The 15,190-nt window shown below is 41.4% G+C and overlaps 1 protein-coding gene across 1 annotated transcript in view; it reads right to left on the reverse strand.

The window, feature by feature from the left end:
• The window catches only part of COL22A1 (collagen type XXII alpha 1 chain), a 179,572-nt gene that overhangs the window by 38,494 nt on the left and 125,888 nt on the right, over positions 1-15,190 (reverse strand). Inside the window, exons 38-45 of the mRNA XM_032223193.1 lie at positions 13,825-13,869; positions 10,357-10,434; positions 9,299-9,334; positions 7,751-7,804; positions 4,822-4,866; positions 4,275-4,322; positions 2,824-2,937; positions 2,055-2,108 (exon numbers count right to left, since the gene is read on the reverse strand). Of these exons, the coding sequence (XP_032079084.1) occupies positions 2,055-2,108; positions 2,824-2,937; positions 4,275-4,322; positions 4,822-4,866; positions 7,751-7,804; positions 9,299-9,334; positions 10,357-10,434; positions 13,825-13,869 (474 nt within the window). The remainder of the gene's footprint in view (positions 1-2,054; positions 2,109-2,823; positions 2,938-4,274; positions 4,323-4,821; positions 4,867-7,750; positions 7,805-9,298; positions 9,335-10,356; positions 10,435-13,824; positions 13,870-15,190) is intronic.

Below are 15,190 nucleotides of genomic sequence, written 5' to 3' on the forward strand. Positions count from 1 at the left end.
AGTCCACATTTTTGCATTCAGGACCAACTGCAGCTGAAATTTCTGAATGCTCTTCAAAAGGAGCCTCATGCAGTGTGGAGACGGGGAGGGGGGGAGGATTGAAAAATGTTAGAAGCCAGTTCTCTGCCTGGTTGCTGGCTGGGCATGGCCATTGTAGGTGTGGCCTATTCAACCTCTTGCACTACGGCGGTGGGGGGGGGCATTATTTGGTCTCCCCAGGCTCCAGAGGCTTTCCCCAAGCCTTCAGGGGGGCAAAAATGGCCTCCCTGGGATCCAGAGACCCTCCAGAGGCTAGAAACAGGCCCATTTTTGGACTTCCAGTAGGCCTGTTTTCTGCCCTCCCCAGGCTCCGGAGATTTTCCCTGAGCACCCAGGAGGGAGAAAATATCCTCCCCTGGACTCCAGAGGCCGGAAACAGGCCCTTTTCTGGACTTCCAGAGACCTGTTTTTCCATCATCCCAGAGCCTCTGTGTGAGTCCTGCACTTACCTGGCATAATGAACCGGCCAGGTGGAGCCTCTTGGGCGGGGAGGAGAGGGGTGAGTGGGGCTAGCCAGTCCTTGAAAAAAACCAGTTCTGCGAACTGGATGCAAAATTAACATACGGTTCGCCCGAACCGGTGGGAACTGGCTGAATCTCACCCCTTGTGTGGAGGTATCCAAGGCATAAGATCTCTCGATCCAGAATGGATGCATTTCTGCCCAAGATGAACCTGTGAAAAAGCCCCTCTAGCCAGTGGTGAAATTCAATTTTTATTTTACCACCGGTTCTGTGGGCGTGGTTTGGTGGGCGTGGCAGGGGAAGTCGACTGCAAAATCTCCGTTCCTACCCACTCCTGGGGCCAGCCAGAGGTGGTATTTGCCAGTTATCTGGACTACTCAAAATTTCCGCTACTGGTTCTCCGGAACCAGTTAGAACCTGCTGAATTTCACCCCTGTCTCTAGCCATCACTTCCAACTGCTCTTCGAGTAGAAGTCACAAGTCCAAGAAGATCCTCAAATTGCACAATCAGACTGGGGAAGTGCTGATTTGTTTATTTGTTTGTTTGTTTATTGGATTTATATGCCGCCCTCCTCCCAAAGGACTCAGGGCGGTGTACAACATTAAAAAAAAACCACACATATTACAAAAGTTAAAAAGGAAATTAGATAGAGTATCCAAAAACAAACCCAATTAATATTAACAATAACATTTTAAAAATTAGAGTAAAATTAACAATTAAATCAATCATTTATTTTGTTTTGTTTAGGCCAGGCTGGCTTGCTGGAAAAGCCAATTTTTTAGAGTGCGCGCCAGAAGGACCGGAGGTCGGGAATTATGCGAAGCTCCAGTGGCAGCTCATTTTAGAGGGAAGGAGCCCCCACAGAGAAGGCTCTCCCCCTGGGGGCCGCTAGCTGACACTGTCTGGCTGACGGCACCCTGAAGAGGCCAACTCTTTGGGATCGCACTGGATGGTGGGAGGCTACCAGTGGCGGTAGGTGGGCTCACAGGTACCCTGGGACTTGTGATTTCTGGCACTTGTGATTGGAGGGCATCAGATTACGCAAGCCTGCGCTAATTGATGCATTATTAGGGTTCATGCTTAGTTTTGCACAGTAGTGTTGTGGCTCAGAAAACTCCTTAAAGTTGTAGGACATACTGGAAATAGATGTTCCATGGAAGCCCATCTTATTTTATTTTCCTCCAGTTTTGAAAGGAACAAGTATTTTGAAAAAAAGCCAATTCTCTATATACAAGAAGGTGTCTTTCATGCTAACTTGAGCATGGCAAATGGGGCCAAATTCTTGAAGCTGTTTCACGTATAACACCCTTGATCCCTTTTCTTTAACAAGGAATAGAAGACATGGACATATTCAGACTGTTAAATGCTGGAGTAAATAAGAGTATTTTTGTAGGAAGCTGGATTTGATGGACCTTGAAATTGGAATGCTTTTTCTCTTTCAAATAGCAATTTTCTGTTGGTAAAAAAGAGTCTTTCCTTCCTGTACCAGCTCCTTTCAAAAATGTACTTTTGAGGGGAAGCAAGAGTCATATAAGATAGAATGGACATCTTACCTTGGGACCTTCCACTCCCGGAGGCCCAGGAGGACCTCTGTGTCCAGGTTCTCCCTGAAAGAAACACAGTTTACAAACAGATGTCTTCTGGCTTGATTGTTCATTCCTACAGTATCTTGGCAACATCTGGTATCCTAAAATGGTCTGTGCCTATGGGAGGACTGGGTGACCTCATTTATCTGCTCAAGGAGAAGTTTAGAACATAGGCTCAAGATACAGAAGGATCTTGACAGACTTGAATATTGGGCGTTATCTAACAAAATGGAATTCAATCGTGAACAAAGTAAGGTTCTACATTTAGGTAAGAAAAACGAAATGCACAGGTACAGTATAGGTGGTACCTTGCTCAACAGTAGTAACTGTGAAAGGGATCTTGGAGTCCTAGTGGACAACCATTTAAATATGAGCCAGCCGTGTGCAGCAGCTGCCAAAAAAGCCAACACAGTTCTAGGCTGCGTAAACAGAGGGATAGAATCAAGATCATGTGAAGGGTTGATACCAGTTTATAAGGCCTTGGTAAGGCCAGACTTGCAATACGGCATCCAGTTTTGGTCGCCACGATGTAGAAAAGATGTGGAGACTCTAGAAAGAGTACAGAGAAGAGCAACCAGGATGAACGCTATTTGGAACCCTGACAATGAGAAGAAATTGGACAGCCCTTGTCTAAATGGCATATGGTCTCTTGCTTGGGCAGTGGGTTGCACTAAAAGGCCTCCAAGGTCTCTTTCAACTCTGTTATTCTGTCTCTTATGTTCCAAGTCTTTCTTACCCTTTTTCCAACTGGTGCATCGTTCCCAGGTGGGCCTCGAAGGCCTTTATCACCCTTCTGTCCTGGGATTCCAGGGAGACCAGATGGTCCAGGGGGACAATCAGTGCAAACATCCTAACGAGGAGAATCATAGTGTTACTGAAACAGCAGGCCATTCTTCTGAAATGCAAATCTACCTTGGCTCTATTTTATTGAATTATAAATTGACTGTAAATAAAAGAAGCCCTTGTTTCTCCCTATGGGTCTATGTGCACCTCTTCTGAGGTCTTCCTCATAGATGAGTTAGTGCTATCTATCAGTCCCTGAGCCCCCACTGGCCCCACCAGCAATTGTGCTTCTTCCAAAGGTATAATGGAAGATCAATTGTGTGTAGCAGGGTTGTGTGCTAATTGGGAAGTTGAAAAACATCCCATCTCTCTCTCTCTCTCTCTCTCTCTCTCTCTCTCTCTCTCTCTCTCTCTCTCTCTCTCTCTCTCTCTCTCTCCCTCCCTCCCTCCCTCCCTCCCTCTCTATCTATGATCTATCTATATCTGCCTATCATCTATCTAACTATCTATTATCCATCTATCTATCTATCTATCTATCTATCTATCTATCTATCTATCTATCCATCCATCCATCCATCCATCCCTCTCTATCTTTCTATCTATCTATCTATCTATCTATCTATCTATCTATCTATCTATCTATCTTTCATGTATCATCCATCCATCCATCCATCCATCCATCCCTGTCTGTCTGTCTGTCTGTCTGTCTGTCTATCTATCTATCTATCTATCTATCTATCTATCTATCTATCTATCTATCATCTATCTATCATCCATCCATCCCTGTCTGTCTTTCTGTCTTTCTGTCTTTCTGTATCTATCTATCTATCTATCTATCTATCTATCTATCTATCCATCCATCCATCCATCCATCCATCCATCCATCCATCCATCCATCCCTCTCTATCTTTCTATCTACCTATCTACCTATCTACCTATCTACCTATCTACCTATCTACCTATCTACCTATCTACCTATCTACCTACCTACCTACCTACCTATCTATTATCTATCTATCTATCTATCTATCTATCTATCTATCTATCTATCTATCTATCTATCTACATCTGCCCCTCCCCCCAAAAAAATAGTAGACAAATGTGCTCATGATGTTTACCCAAAGTTGACTTGAAGAAGACTTTACTTAAGGGGAGAAGAACACAAAAAGAAGTAAATAAATGCATTTCCTTTGCTGTCATGAACATCCTCTGCATAATTACATTTTATCCTGAAGTCTCCTTCTTATATTTTGTATGCACAGTACATTTTACAAACATTTATAGACATTGATGATTTACATTAATTCTCCCCAAGAATTAGTATAGTCTTTATTATCATTGTACAAAATAAATACAATGAAATTGGTTGAATTAGGTCTTTGGACACCTGGGAAAAGGTCTTACCTTAACTAATAGTCTGATGTCATCAGGGTTAAGGGGAGGAGAGGAACCCTAGGAGAAAAATAAAATAAAACCACCTACATCATTTATGGAGATCATTTCAAAAAGTCTGCTATCAAAGGTAGAACATGAAAGATTACCCACCCACTGATCAAATTTACAACGGATCAAGTCTTTTTGAAGGACCACATTATTGAAGCACATCTCACAAAGGAGACGCAGCTCTACTACCACTGATCTAAGTTGAAAGAGAAATATCTACAACATCTTGGGTGGGTAACTATTGCTCCTTTATGACCTGTGGACTTCAATCCCCATAATTCCTGAGCATGTCTGGCTCAGGAATTCTGAGTTGATGGTCACAGGTTGTAAAGGGGCCCTAGTTGTCCACCCCTGATGTTGTACGGCACAGAATGGTTTTCTTCTTAGGTATTCAGACATTGTTCTGCAGTAAACGTATTTGCTTGGAGCAAAATTGTTTGTTTCTTAAGGAAACGTGCCAATGAAAAGGAAATGAAGGGAAAGAGAGAAAGACCATGTAATGTCCTACTGGTTTTCCTGGTGGTCCCCTTTCTCCTGGATTTCCTGGTAAACCCTGTGGAAACAGAAGGGGGGGGGGGGAAGAATAGTGAGGTCCTTGGTGCTCTCTGAGCTTGATGATTTTCTTGCAGCTATTTCATTACCAAACATTATCAATGCAAGGATCCCACAGTTGAATCCTGAGCTACAATTCATCTCTTCTATTGGTACCACGTAGGGACATCAAACGCTTCAAAAAGAATAGGCTGTGCATCCCTACAATGCAATTAGACTCAGGTGCACATAGAAGTCAAGATTTTTCTCTTTAGCTAGAATGTGTTCCATTAGTAAAATTATTTTCACAATAGCAGTATTCATCTCAATAACAAGATTCTGGAAATCATGAGAACTTCCTAAAGTCTTCAGAAGAAAAGTTTCTTGTTGTCGATATAGAAATTCGGTATGTCTAGTTTAATGAAAAGAAGGACATGGGGTGATATGATAGCAGTGTTCCTATATGTACATGGCTGCCATAAAGAAGAGGATGGTCAACCTATTTTCCACCTGAAGGAAGAACAAAAAGCAATGGATGGAAACTAATGAAGGAGAAAACCAATCTAGAACTAAGGAGGCATTTCCTGACAATGAGAACCATTAATCAATGAAATGACTTAACTCTAAAAGTTGTGGGTGCTCCAACACTGGAGGTTTTTAAGAAGACAATAATTTGTCTGAAATGTTTTGGGGTTTTCTGCTTGAACAGAGGTTGGAGTAGAAGTCTTTCAAGGTGTCTTCCAACTCTGTTTCTCAGTCCTGTTCATGTGTGTTTTCATTTAGATGTTTCTACATGATATGCTGATGTTCAAGGAATCAATGTTGAATTCTGGTGACATGAGCCTGTTGTAATCTGGGAGAACTAAAAATAAAGACTGTGGAGGTCAGATGGGGGCTATCTGTTGACCATTTCTTTTCTCATTAGAGAGAAAACAGTCCATCATAACTTGAAATCTTCCCATCTGGATCTTTTCAGAGAAGAGATCGTACTTAGAGCTCTTCAGTTAATGCATCAGTTATTTTGCATAAAAGTAGAGCTTGGGAGAATCAGTTCTATCCCCTACTTCTATCTGTCTACATTTTCCTTTTCTTTCTTTTTTTGCTGCTGGCTGATTACTGCAATTATCGGTTTCCATTTTGCTGAGCTCAGCTAGAACAGAAGATCAACGGGAAGAGCAAGCAAGAAGAAATTCACTGATTATTTCCTTTTTGCAAGTTTGCATCGTTCTATGTTTCCATCTCTCTTATAAATAGAAAAAAAGGAAAGATTCCTAGAAAGCAATTACTGCTGATTGAAGTCCTGGAAAAATGAGGTATGAAGAATAAGTGATTATTTGAATTGCATGACCTTGGGCATTATGAAACAGATCCAATATTATTAAAAGAATGGATTTTTAGTGGTTAATCGCTCATTTTTAGGTAGGATTATTAGAGTCCTGAGACTTTTTTCCCCATTGCTCAAAACTTCCTTTAAAACAGGGAATTCATTCTATTTATTGATTATATGAGTTGCTTCATCAATATTGCATTATTGAATACATAACATCCTGTTTTAACCTTCTTTGTACATTATTGGGGGATTCACCCCCCCCCCCCAAAAAGAAACCCTATTGAGAAATGTTTTCAAATATTCAACTTCAAATGGTTTGAGAATTTTTATGAATTTATCTAAACCACACGTTTAACAGCTTTGTACTTTGGTCTTTAAGTTATTATCTCTTTCCCATTTTACATTGAAATTTTGACTCAAACATTTCATGGAAATTTTCTTTTATATGTCCTAGCTGGAAGGTAAATGGAAACTGTATTGTCTATGTCCATGATGGGGAACCTATGGCACGCTTGCCACAGGTGGGCACACAGAGCCATCTCTGCGGGCATGCAAGCCATCCCCAAGTCAGTTCCACTGTGCGAAACTCCTGCAGGCCAGCTGGGAGCACTCACATGCATGGGGAGGTGGGGGGGGGTCGCATGCGCAGGGTGTGTGTGAGGGGACACCGTGTCCCTCCACACCCCGTTTTGGGTCCCAGGAGGCTTCAGGGGGGCCTGATAACACCAAAATGGGGGTCGCACATGCATGCGCAGGGGGAGGTCACATGTGCATGTGGGAGGGGGAACGCATTTTGGATAAAAATATGGTGGATTATGCAAAATGTTCTTTAAAAAAGGATAAAGTTTACCCCTCAGTTATTCTTGTTAGGACTGTCGTGTGTTTTTAAATTATGTATTGTTATGTTTTTTGTCTTATTTTCTGTCTGTACCCCCCCTTCCCTGATTTGAATTGTAAGCTGCCCTGAGTCCCCTTCGGGGGGAAAGGGCGGCATATAAATATAATAAAATCAAATCAATCAAATAATAACTGATTGTACAGTTATAGAGACTAACTTGATTTTGCATTTAATAACAATAGCAATACTGGAAGAAGGAAGATTTGCCTACTATTCAAGAATGGACATTAAAAGTCACAAACCTAGCAGAGATGGCTAAAATATCAGCATATCTCAAGGACCACTCAAATGAGAGATATAAACTGGAGTGGAGAAGATGGATTGACTATACTCAAAATAAATACGGGACTAAGAAATTCCAGATAGTTTATGACTGAAGAAACAAGGAATGATATAATTTGTTTAGAGCTAGCCTAGCAAAGAAGAGTTAAAGCTCAAAGGAAAGATGATACTAACTTTTTTTAAAAGTTTATCTTAGAATATATTTGTTAAAGATTTATACCCTGTACTGGTTCTGGGAAATCAGGGGGGGGGTGGAGGTTGGGGGGGTTGGGTTGGGTGGAGAGGGTAGGGGGAGGGAGGTAAATATTTGTAAAAGTTTTTTTTTTCAAAATTTTCAATAAAAAAAACAATCTATTGTAGGTCATAAATTAACCAGCTATCAGGATTTTTACTTACATCTTGACCAGTCTGTCCAGGAGGACCTTGAATGCCTGGTAAGCCACGGGGGCCCTATTGAAACAGGAAGAAGAACTTGATGCATTATCTCAAAGCTTACATGCCACATTTTTCTATGATGGAAAAACTTATTTGGGGCGAGAATTATCCTCGGTCTCCAACCTCATTCTAACTAGTTGTGGTAGAGATGAGAAGGAAGGAAAGAAATCATTGATGTACAGGGCGGGGCATAACCTTTTCCTAGGGGGTCACAGCAAGATCGACAGCAGTTTACAACTTCCGCGACACCTCATTTTAAAGCCCATAAAAAACTGAATTGAATGAGCTATTAAATGTTAAATTTGCTTTAAGAATGGCTGGAAAATTCGATTCGGAAGAACAAAGGATCATTGACAGAATAAAATGCATTGCCTTTCGAGAGGCTCGCGATGCTGGAGCCAGATCTCAATTCGCCAGATCTCAATCCGGCAGAGAACATTGGGGCCATAATTAAGGATGAAGTGGAAGCTCTGATGATTCAGGAGCAAGGTCAAAATCGATATTCGGTTGAAACTTTGAGAATGAATTTGGAAACTGTGTTGAAAAATCTGGAAAATCGAACGGAACTGTTTGAAGATTTGTTGTGTTCTTATCCACCTCGTTTGAATGCTGTTCGAAGGGCTAATGGTGGTCATACTGACTATTAAATCGTGTCAATAAACTCAGTTTTTGATGGGCTTTCGAATGGTGTATGAATTATTTGTGTTGTTATTACAAGTGTTGCTGTGACCCCCTAGGAAAAGGTTATGCCCTGCCCTGTATGCTTCTATAAGCATTAATTACGAGTTAATCCAATAATCACTGGGTCATGCATTTAATGGTTTCTCCTCTTATACTAAAATTACAGTTTGCTAACAGTTCTGAAGGTCTCTGTCACATGTGGTACTGTGACCTCATATATATATATATATATATATATTTGTTTTAAGGAGAAAATAACTAAGGGTCAGCACATAACAGATATGCAGTAGAATCAATCACTTGCTAAGTTTTATCATATGCTAAACACAGCTAGAAGTTTATTAGCTTTGCCATCTCTCTAAACAGGTACAGTCATGTCAGTGGTGGGATTCAGCCGGTTCGCACCACTCCGGGAGAACCGGTTGTTCACTTTCTGAGCAGTTTGGTGAACTGGTTGTTGGAAGAAATCATTAGGGCAGAGAACCGGTTGTTGAATTATTTGAATCCCACCACTGAATCAAGTGGAAGTATGGAAATGGAGATGATCAACACAATTATCCTTTCATAAAACCCATAATAATCCAGCTCTTGAGTATTCTGCTCAAAACACTCAAAAGTTGTAGAAGGCCTTGGCACCTGGATATCTATAGATCATAAGCAATGTCATAAGGCAGGGCATTTGGGGATGTACAGAACAGAGTCATCAATATTTCTGTATTAATTGATACTACGGATACTGATTCCAAATTTTCTACTATCATTGGCAAACAATAATCTTTCCACCCTATTTCTTACCACATACTGCATAATTAGAAAGACCTACTGTACCGGTGGCCCTTTGTCTCCAGGGGATCCCATAGGTCCCTGAAAAATATGAATAATAATCATTCACTTTATCTATCATTCATTCATTTATTCATTCATTCAATCAATCAATCAATCAATCAATCAATCAATCAATCAATCAATTTTTGTAGCTGCCCATCATGGTGAATATCTTAATGTGGATAATGTATAACATTGACAGAGCTGGGCACAGAAATAGTAAATGAATGTTACAATAGGGACAAATTCTCAAATTCCATGTTAATCAGTGGATACAGTTATCCAAAACAATCCTCCTACCCCCTACCTAGGCAGGAAACCCTATACCGTTTCAGACAAATGGCTATCCAACATCTTCTTAAAGACTTCCAGTGTTGGAGCATTCACAACTTCTGGAGGCAAGTTGTTCCACTGATTAATTGTTCTAACTGTCAGGAAATGTCTCCTCAGTTCTAGGTTGCTTCTCTCCTTGATTAGTTTCCACCCATTGCTTTTTGTTCTACCCTCAGGTGCCTTGGAAAATAGTTTGACTCCCTCTTCCTTGTGGCAACCCCTGAGATATTGGAACACGGCTATCATGTCTCCCCTGGTCCTTCTTTCTATTAAACTAGACATACCCAGTTCCTGCAACCGTTCTTCATATGTTTTAGTCTCCAGTCCCTTAATCCTCTTTGTTGCTCTTCTCTGCACTCTTTCTAGAGTCTCCACATCTTTTCTACACCGTGGTGACCAAAACTGGATGCCGTATTCCAAGTGTGGCCTTACCAAGGCATTATAAAGTGGTATTAACACTTCACGAGATCTTGATTCTCTCCCTCTGTTTATGCAGCCTAGAACTGTGTTGGCTTTTTTGGCAGCTGCTGCACACGGCTGGCTCATATTTAAATGGTTGTCCACTAGGACTCCAAGATCCCTCTCACAGTTACTACTGTTCAAACCATGTGGTCCTGTCCACCATTAAAACCATATTTCCAAGCGGCCTCCATGTTTCCAGTGTCTTTTCCCCCACTTGGAACTGAACCCAGAAGGACATTTCTTCCAACAATATGTTCCATACTTACCAGTGGCCCTGAAAGTCCAACACCTGGGGCTCCTCTGTCTCCTGGCTGACCTGGAACGCCTGGGGCACCTCGATCTCCCTAAGAAGGACAAGTGACATAGTGTATATTCCCATAGATTCATTTTACAGACCTATTATAATGATTATGTTATATCCAACTTACATTAGAACACAGTCTTCTCTACATGACCTTAATGGATTATGAGTTATGGGGTGAACGAAAGAAAATTATGTTCTATTTATCAAAAGTGCTTATTAAACTGAGTCCCAAAGGTGCTTTTTTCAAGACTTTCTAGTTTTTCTTTGAAGACGTTTTTTGCTTCTCATCCAAGAAGCTTCTTGAGTTCTGAAGACCGAAGCTTCTTGAATGAGAAACGAAACATCTTCAAAGAAAAAAAGCAAGTAAGTCAACTTGCCTCTTGAAAAAGCATCTTTCGGGCAACCATGACCTAAGTCAGAGGTCAGCAATCTGTGTCTCTGGAGCCGCATGTGGCTCTTTCCTCCCTCTGCTGCGGCTCCGTCACCAGTCGGCGCCACAATTTTGAAAGGAGCTTCCGGGGGGGGGGGGGGAGAGAGAGAGAAGCACAATACACCAGGAGACGACTCTATGGCAAGGGGAGAGTTTTCCAGTTGTCTCCACAATTGATAGGGCTTCCGGTTATGACAGGTAGAGGAAAAAGTACGCCACGCTAGGAGGAGACTCTATGGTGGGGGAAACTGAACTTCCGGTCAGCTCCAGAATTGAACAGGTGGCTTCCAGTTAGGATCTTTGTGGTTCCTGGTGTTTTTTTTTGTGTGTGTGGGAAACGGGTCCTAATTGCTCTTTGAGTGTTTAAGTTTGAGAATCTCCATAGGTATTTATTAAACTGAGGCTGTGCATTAAACATTTTTCAGATTATGATTAATGCAGAACCAGTTTGGTGTAGAGTTAATGGCTCCACACTAGAAACTGGGGGACTGAGTTCTAATCCCGATTTAAGCACAAAGCTAGCTGAAGAACCTTGGATCAGTCACTCTTCCTCAGTCCCAGGAAGAAGGCGATGGCCAACCGTTGCTGAATTCTCGCCAAGAAAATGGCAGGGACTGTTCCAAACTTCACTAGTAGTCAGCAAGGAGTCAACAACCCTTCCACTCCCCAAACAAAATGGCACTCGGGGAACCTTACTAGGTTATTCTTTGAAATTCATCCTGTTATATGTTAGGAGGAAAGGAAGGAAGGAAGGAAGGAAGGAAGGAAGGAAATAAATAAATGCAAAAAATAATTAATTAATATAAACATATTTACATAAAGGTAAAGGTAAAGGTTTCCCTCGTTCCCAACTCTACGAGACGGTTTCATCTCCATTTCAAAGCCAAAGAGCCAGCGCTATCCGAAGACGTGTCTGTGGTTGGCATGACTCAACGCCGAAGGCGCACCGAACACTGTTCCCTTCCCACCAAAGGTGGTTCCTATTTTCTTTACTTGCATTTTTTACATGCTTTCGAACTGCTAGGTTGGCAGAAGCTGGGACAAGTCACGGGAGCTCACTCTGTTATGTGGCACTAGGGATTTCAACTGCCAAATTGCTGACTGTACTGATCAACAAGTTCAGCATCTTAGCCGCTGAGCCACCACGTCATACATACATTCATACATACATATATACATACATACTACAGAAATAGAAGTAGGGATGGCTAGATATGATTAAGGTGATTTTTACTGTGCTTTGTCTTTCCAATTTTAAACTAATTCCATCTTATTCCTATATTTTCATTTTTACAAAGAGTTGTGGAAATATACAGATTTATACATTCATGCATTTTACATGAATGTCTCTTTAAATTTACATATTTTTTTTTGCAAATAATTTCCTTACTGGGCAGAATAGACAGAATTTATCTTCAGCATTATTTCCTTGTTGTTGTTGTTGTTTTTTAATTATTAAACTACTGGAGAATTTAGCAGAAAAAATAATTTTGCTCTTGGTTTTTACAAAGGTTTGATGAGCTATTGTAGTATGTGGGTATAACTACACTGACATGTAAACCTAATGAACTTATCTTGCATTGTTAAGAATATGTAACACCTATATTGCACAATTATGAAAACGCTGAATGTATTTAGCTGTATATAATGTAATTAAAATTTTATTATAAAGATTCACATTGTTCTTTTTAAAACAAATTGTATCTGTTACTTCTCAAGATATAAGCACTCACTTGAAATAGAGTATAAGCCATTCAGAAAAAAACATCCAATTTGTGCAAAATTATTTTTCATCTGTGATGGGACCCTTCACCTTTAAATCAATATTTCCACTGACAAGCCTGAAATGGCTTTCTATTTTGCAATTAAAAATGAGTTCCAGTTTCAAAGGTAAAACTGACATTTCATTATCAGCCCCCAATTATTTTACCACTGCTATGTTTAATGCTGTCCCCTACTACAATACCAGAGTTTTTGTGTTGCGTCTATGAGATCTCATCGCTTGCATTTGTAAATGCTTGAAAATGAAGCTTTTCCAGATTTCAATCCCTTCCTCTAGTTTGCTGCAATGATTGCCAGCTCTCTTGTATCATTATTATCAAAGTCTGTGATTAGTGGATTCCCTTGCCTCAATCAATCACTCACAGACAAAGGTTCTACTCAAGCGTGGGATTCTACCAGTTTAACAACCAGCGTGCTGAATGTGTGCTTTGATTGTGCATGCTCACTGCCCACATGTTGCACTCTTTACGGAAAACTCACATTCCGCATTACAGCTGGCAAGGAAAACAGCTGAGACGCGGCAATCCACTCCGCCACGCCGATTAGCTGGGCTTTGGAAAAGGAAGTGTGTATAGCGCAAGGGCGGGCAGGCGGGCCCACTTCCAAGTCAGAGCGAACTGATTCGCTCCCAGCTAATAGTCAGAGCTACTGGTTCACTCAAACCAGTCCGAACCAGTAGAATCCCACCTCTGGTCCTATTACCTTCTGTGGGAAGGACTTCTGAATACTGGTGGGAGGGAAATAGGAGAACTGTTTCATAATACTTCCTATTGCTAATCCGAGCAATAGGAAGGGCTATTAGGGAAAAGGAAGGAAGGAAGGAAGGAAGGAAGGAAGGAAGGAAGGAAGGAAGGAAGGAAGGAAGAAGGAAGGAAGGAAGGAAGGAAGGAAGGAAGGAAGGAAGGAAGGAAGGAAGGAAGGAAGGAAGGAAGGTGGGTATTTTTGTTGTTCCTCTGCTGAACATAATAGAAGATGCCCTGGCCAGAAGCCCAGCAGTATCCAGACATGGAGGAGAACAGCATTATTTGCACCAACAGAGGTGGGAAGCCATTACATCTGATTGAGAGACCTTGGGTAGAGGTCATATCTGAGTAGGATGGGGGCAATAGATGACATCTTTCACTTCTGTCCTCCTGAAATAATGTCTGACCAGACCTGTTCTTCTGAAAGCAGGAAACACACTTCCATTTATCATTGAATGGCAAAGCAGGTACTCACCTTAGGCCCAAAGGATCCAGGTAGACCTGGCGGACCTCTTTCACCCTATAAAGACACACAGATGTAAAAGAAGTTAACACCATCATCCCAACTGGAAAGCCAAATACATCCATTTATTAGACCTCTGAAAATGAACCTAAATTCCAGCCCTGAACCTGCTCACTCTCAAGAACTGACATGTGTGGGGCGGGGGAACCCATTTACAAAGAACAAATCATAATCCCTTAACAGAGTGTTGTGGTGGCCTAGAGGTGGAGATCTCGCCTCACAATCAGGAGGCTGTGAATTCAAGCCTAGATAGAGGCAGATATTTCTCTCTCTGGGCGCAATGAAAAATATATCCTGTTTCCCTGAAAATAAGACTTCCTCGGAAAAATGAGCCCAATTGGGCTTTTGAGCGCATGCGCTATAATAAGCCCTCCCCAAAAAATTAGCCCTCCCCAAAAATATTGCAACACAGCAGCAGCCATGAGGTGACCACGCTCGCCACCTTCTGTACCTCAAAAATAATAAGACCTCCCCAAAAATAAGGCCAAGCATTTATTTCGGGGGGGGGGGTTGAAAAGAAAATAAGACCCTGCCTTATGTTCGGGAAAACATGGTATCTGCTGAAGAAAACTCTGCATTGGTGACAGGAAGGGCATCTGGCCATTAAACACTTGGCTAGCTCCATTCAGTTGCCCAGACTCCACCCTGCAAGGGATTATGGGGTTGTTAAATGATGATGAAATCATAACCTTGGGCAGTGGTGGGATTCAAATAATTTACCAACCAGTTCTCTGCCCTAATGTCCAGCTGGGTAGGTGGGGCTCTGTGGTCATGTGATCATGTGGGCGTGACCAAGTCAGTGTCACTCAGGTTGATGGGCACTTCGCTTTAGTTGTTACAATGGTAATAAGGGTTAACTGGAGAGGCAGTTTCTGTAAGCAGGGTAATAAGGATTAGGCTAGAAATAACACCAGAATGTTTCTTTCTTGCCTTCCTTACAGGATTAGCCCTGTAAAGTGTGAAAAAATCAAAAGATTTCTTCCAACAACCGGTTCTCCGAACTGCTTAGAAAGTTACCAACCGGTTCTCCCGAATAGGTGCGAACTGGCTGAATCCCACCACTGACCTTGGGGGATTAATATCTTACAAAGAAACGCTCAATTTAATAGACTTAAGATGCAATGGAAAACATTTCTGTTTGGAAATTCTATCCTGAAATAATAGACCAGTTACTCAACGTAGTCTTGATGGGACATTCATATTTACATTCAATTTGTTATATTTATGCTTATAGCAAAATTACATAAATTAACTTTATTTAGTGTTTTGCATGAAAGTATGTGTGTATGTGTGGCATAACACTTCTACAAACACAGCT

The sequence above is a fragment of the Thamnophis elegans genome, chromosome 8, assembly GCF_009769535.1.
Source record: "Thamnophis elegans isolate rThaEle1 chromosome 8, rThaEle1.pri, whole genome shotgun sequence".
In the NCBI taxonomy this organism is placed as follows: domain Eukaryota; kingdom Metazoa; phylum Chordata; class Lepidosauria; order Squamata; family Colubridae; genus Thamnophis; species Thamnophis elegans.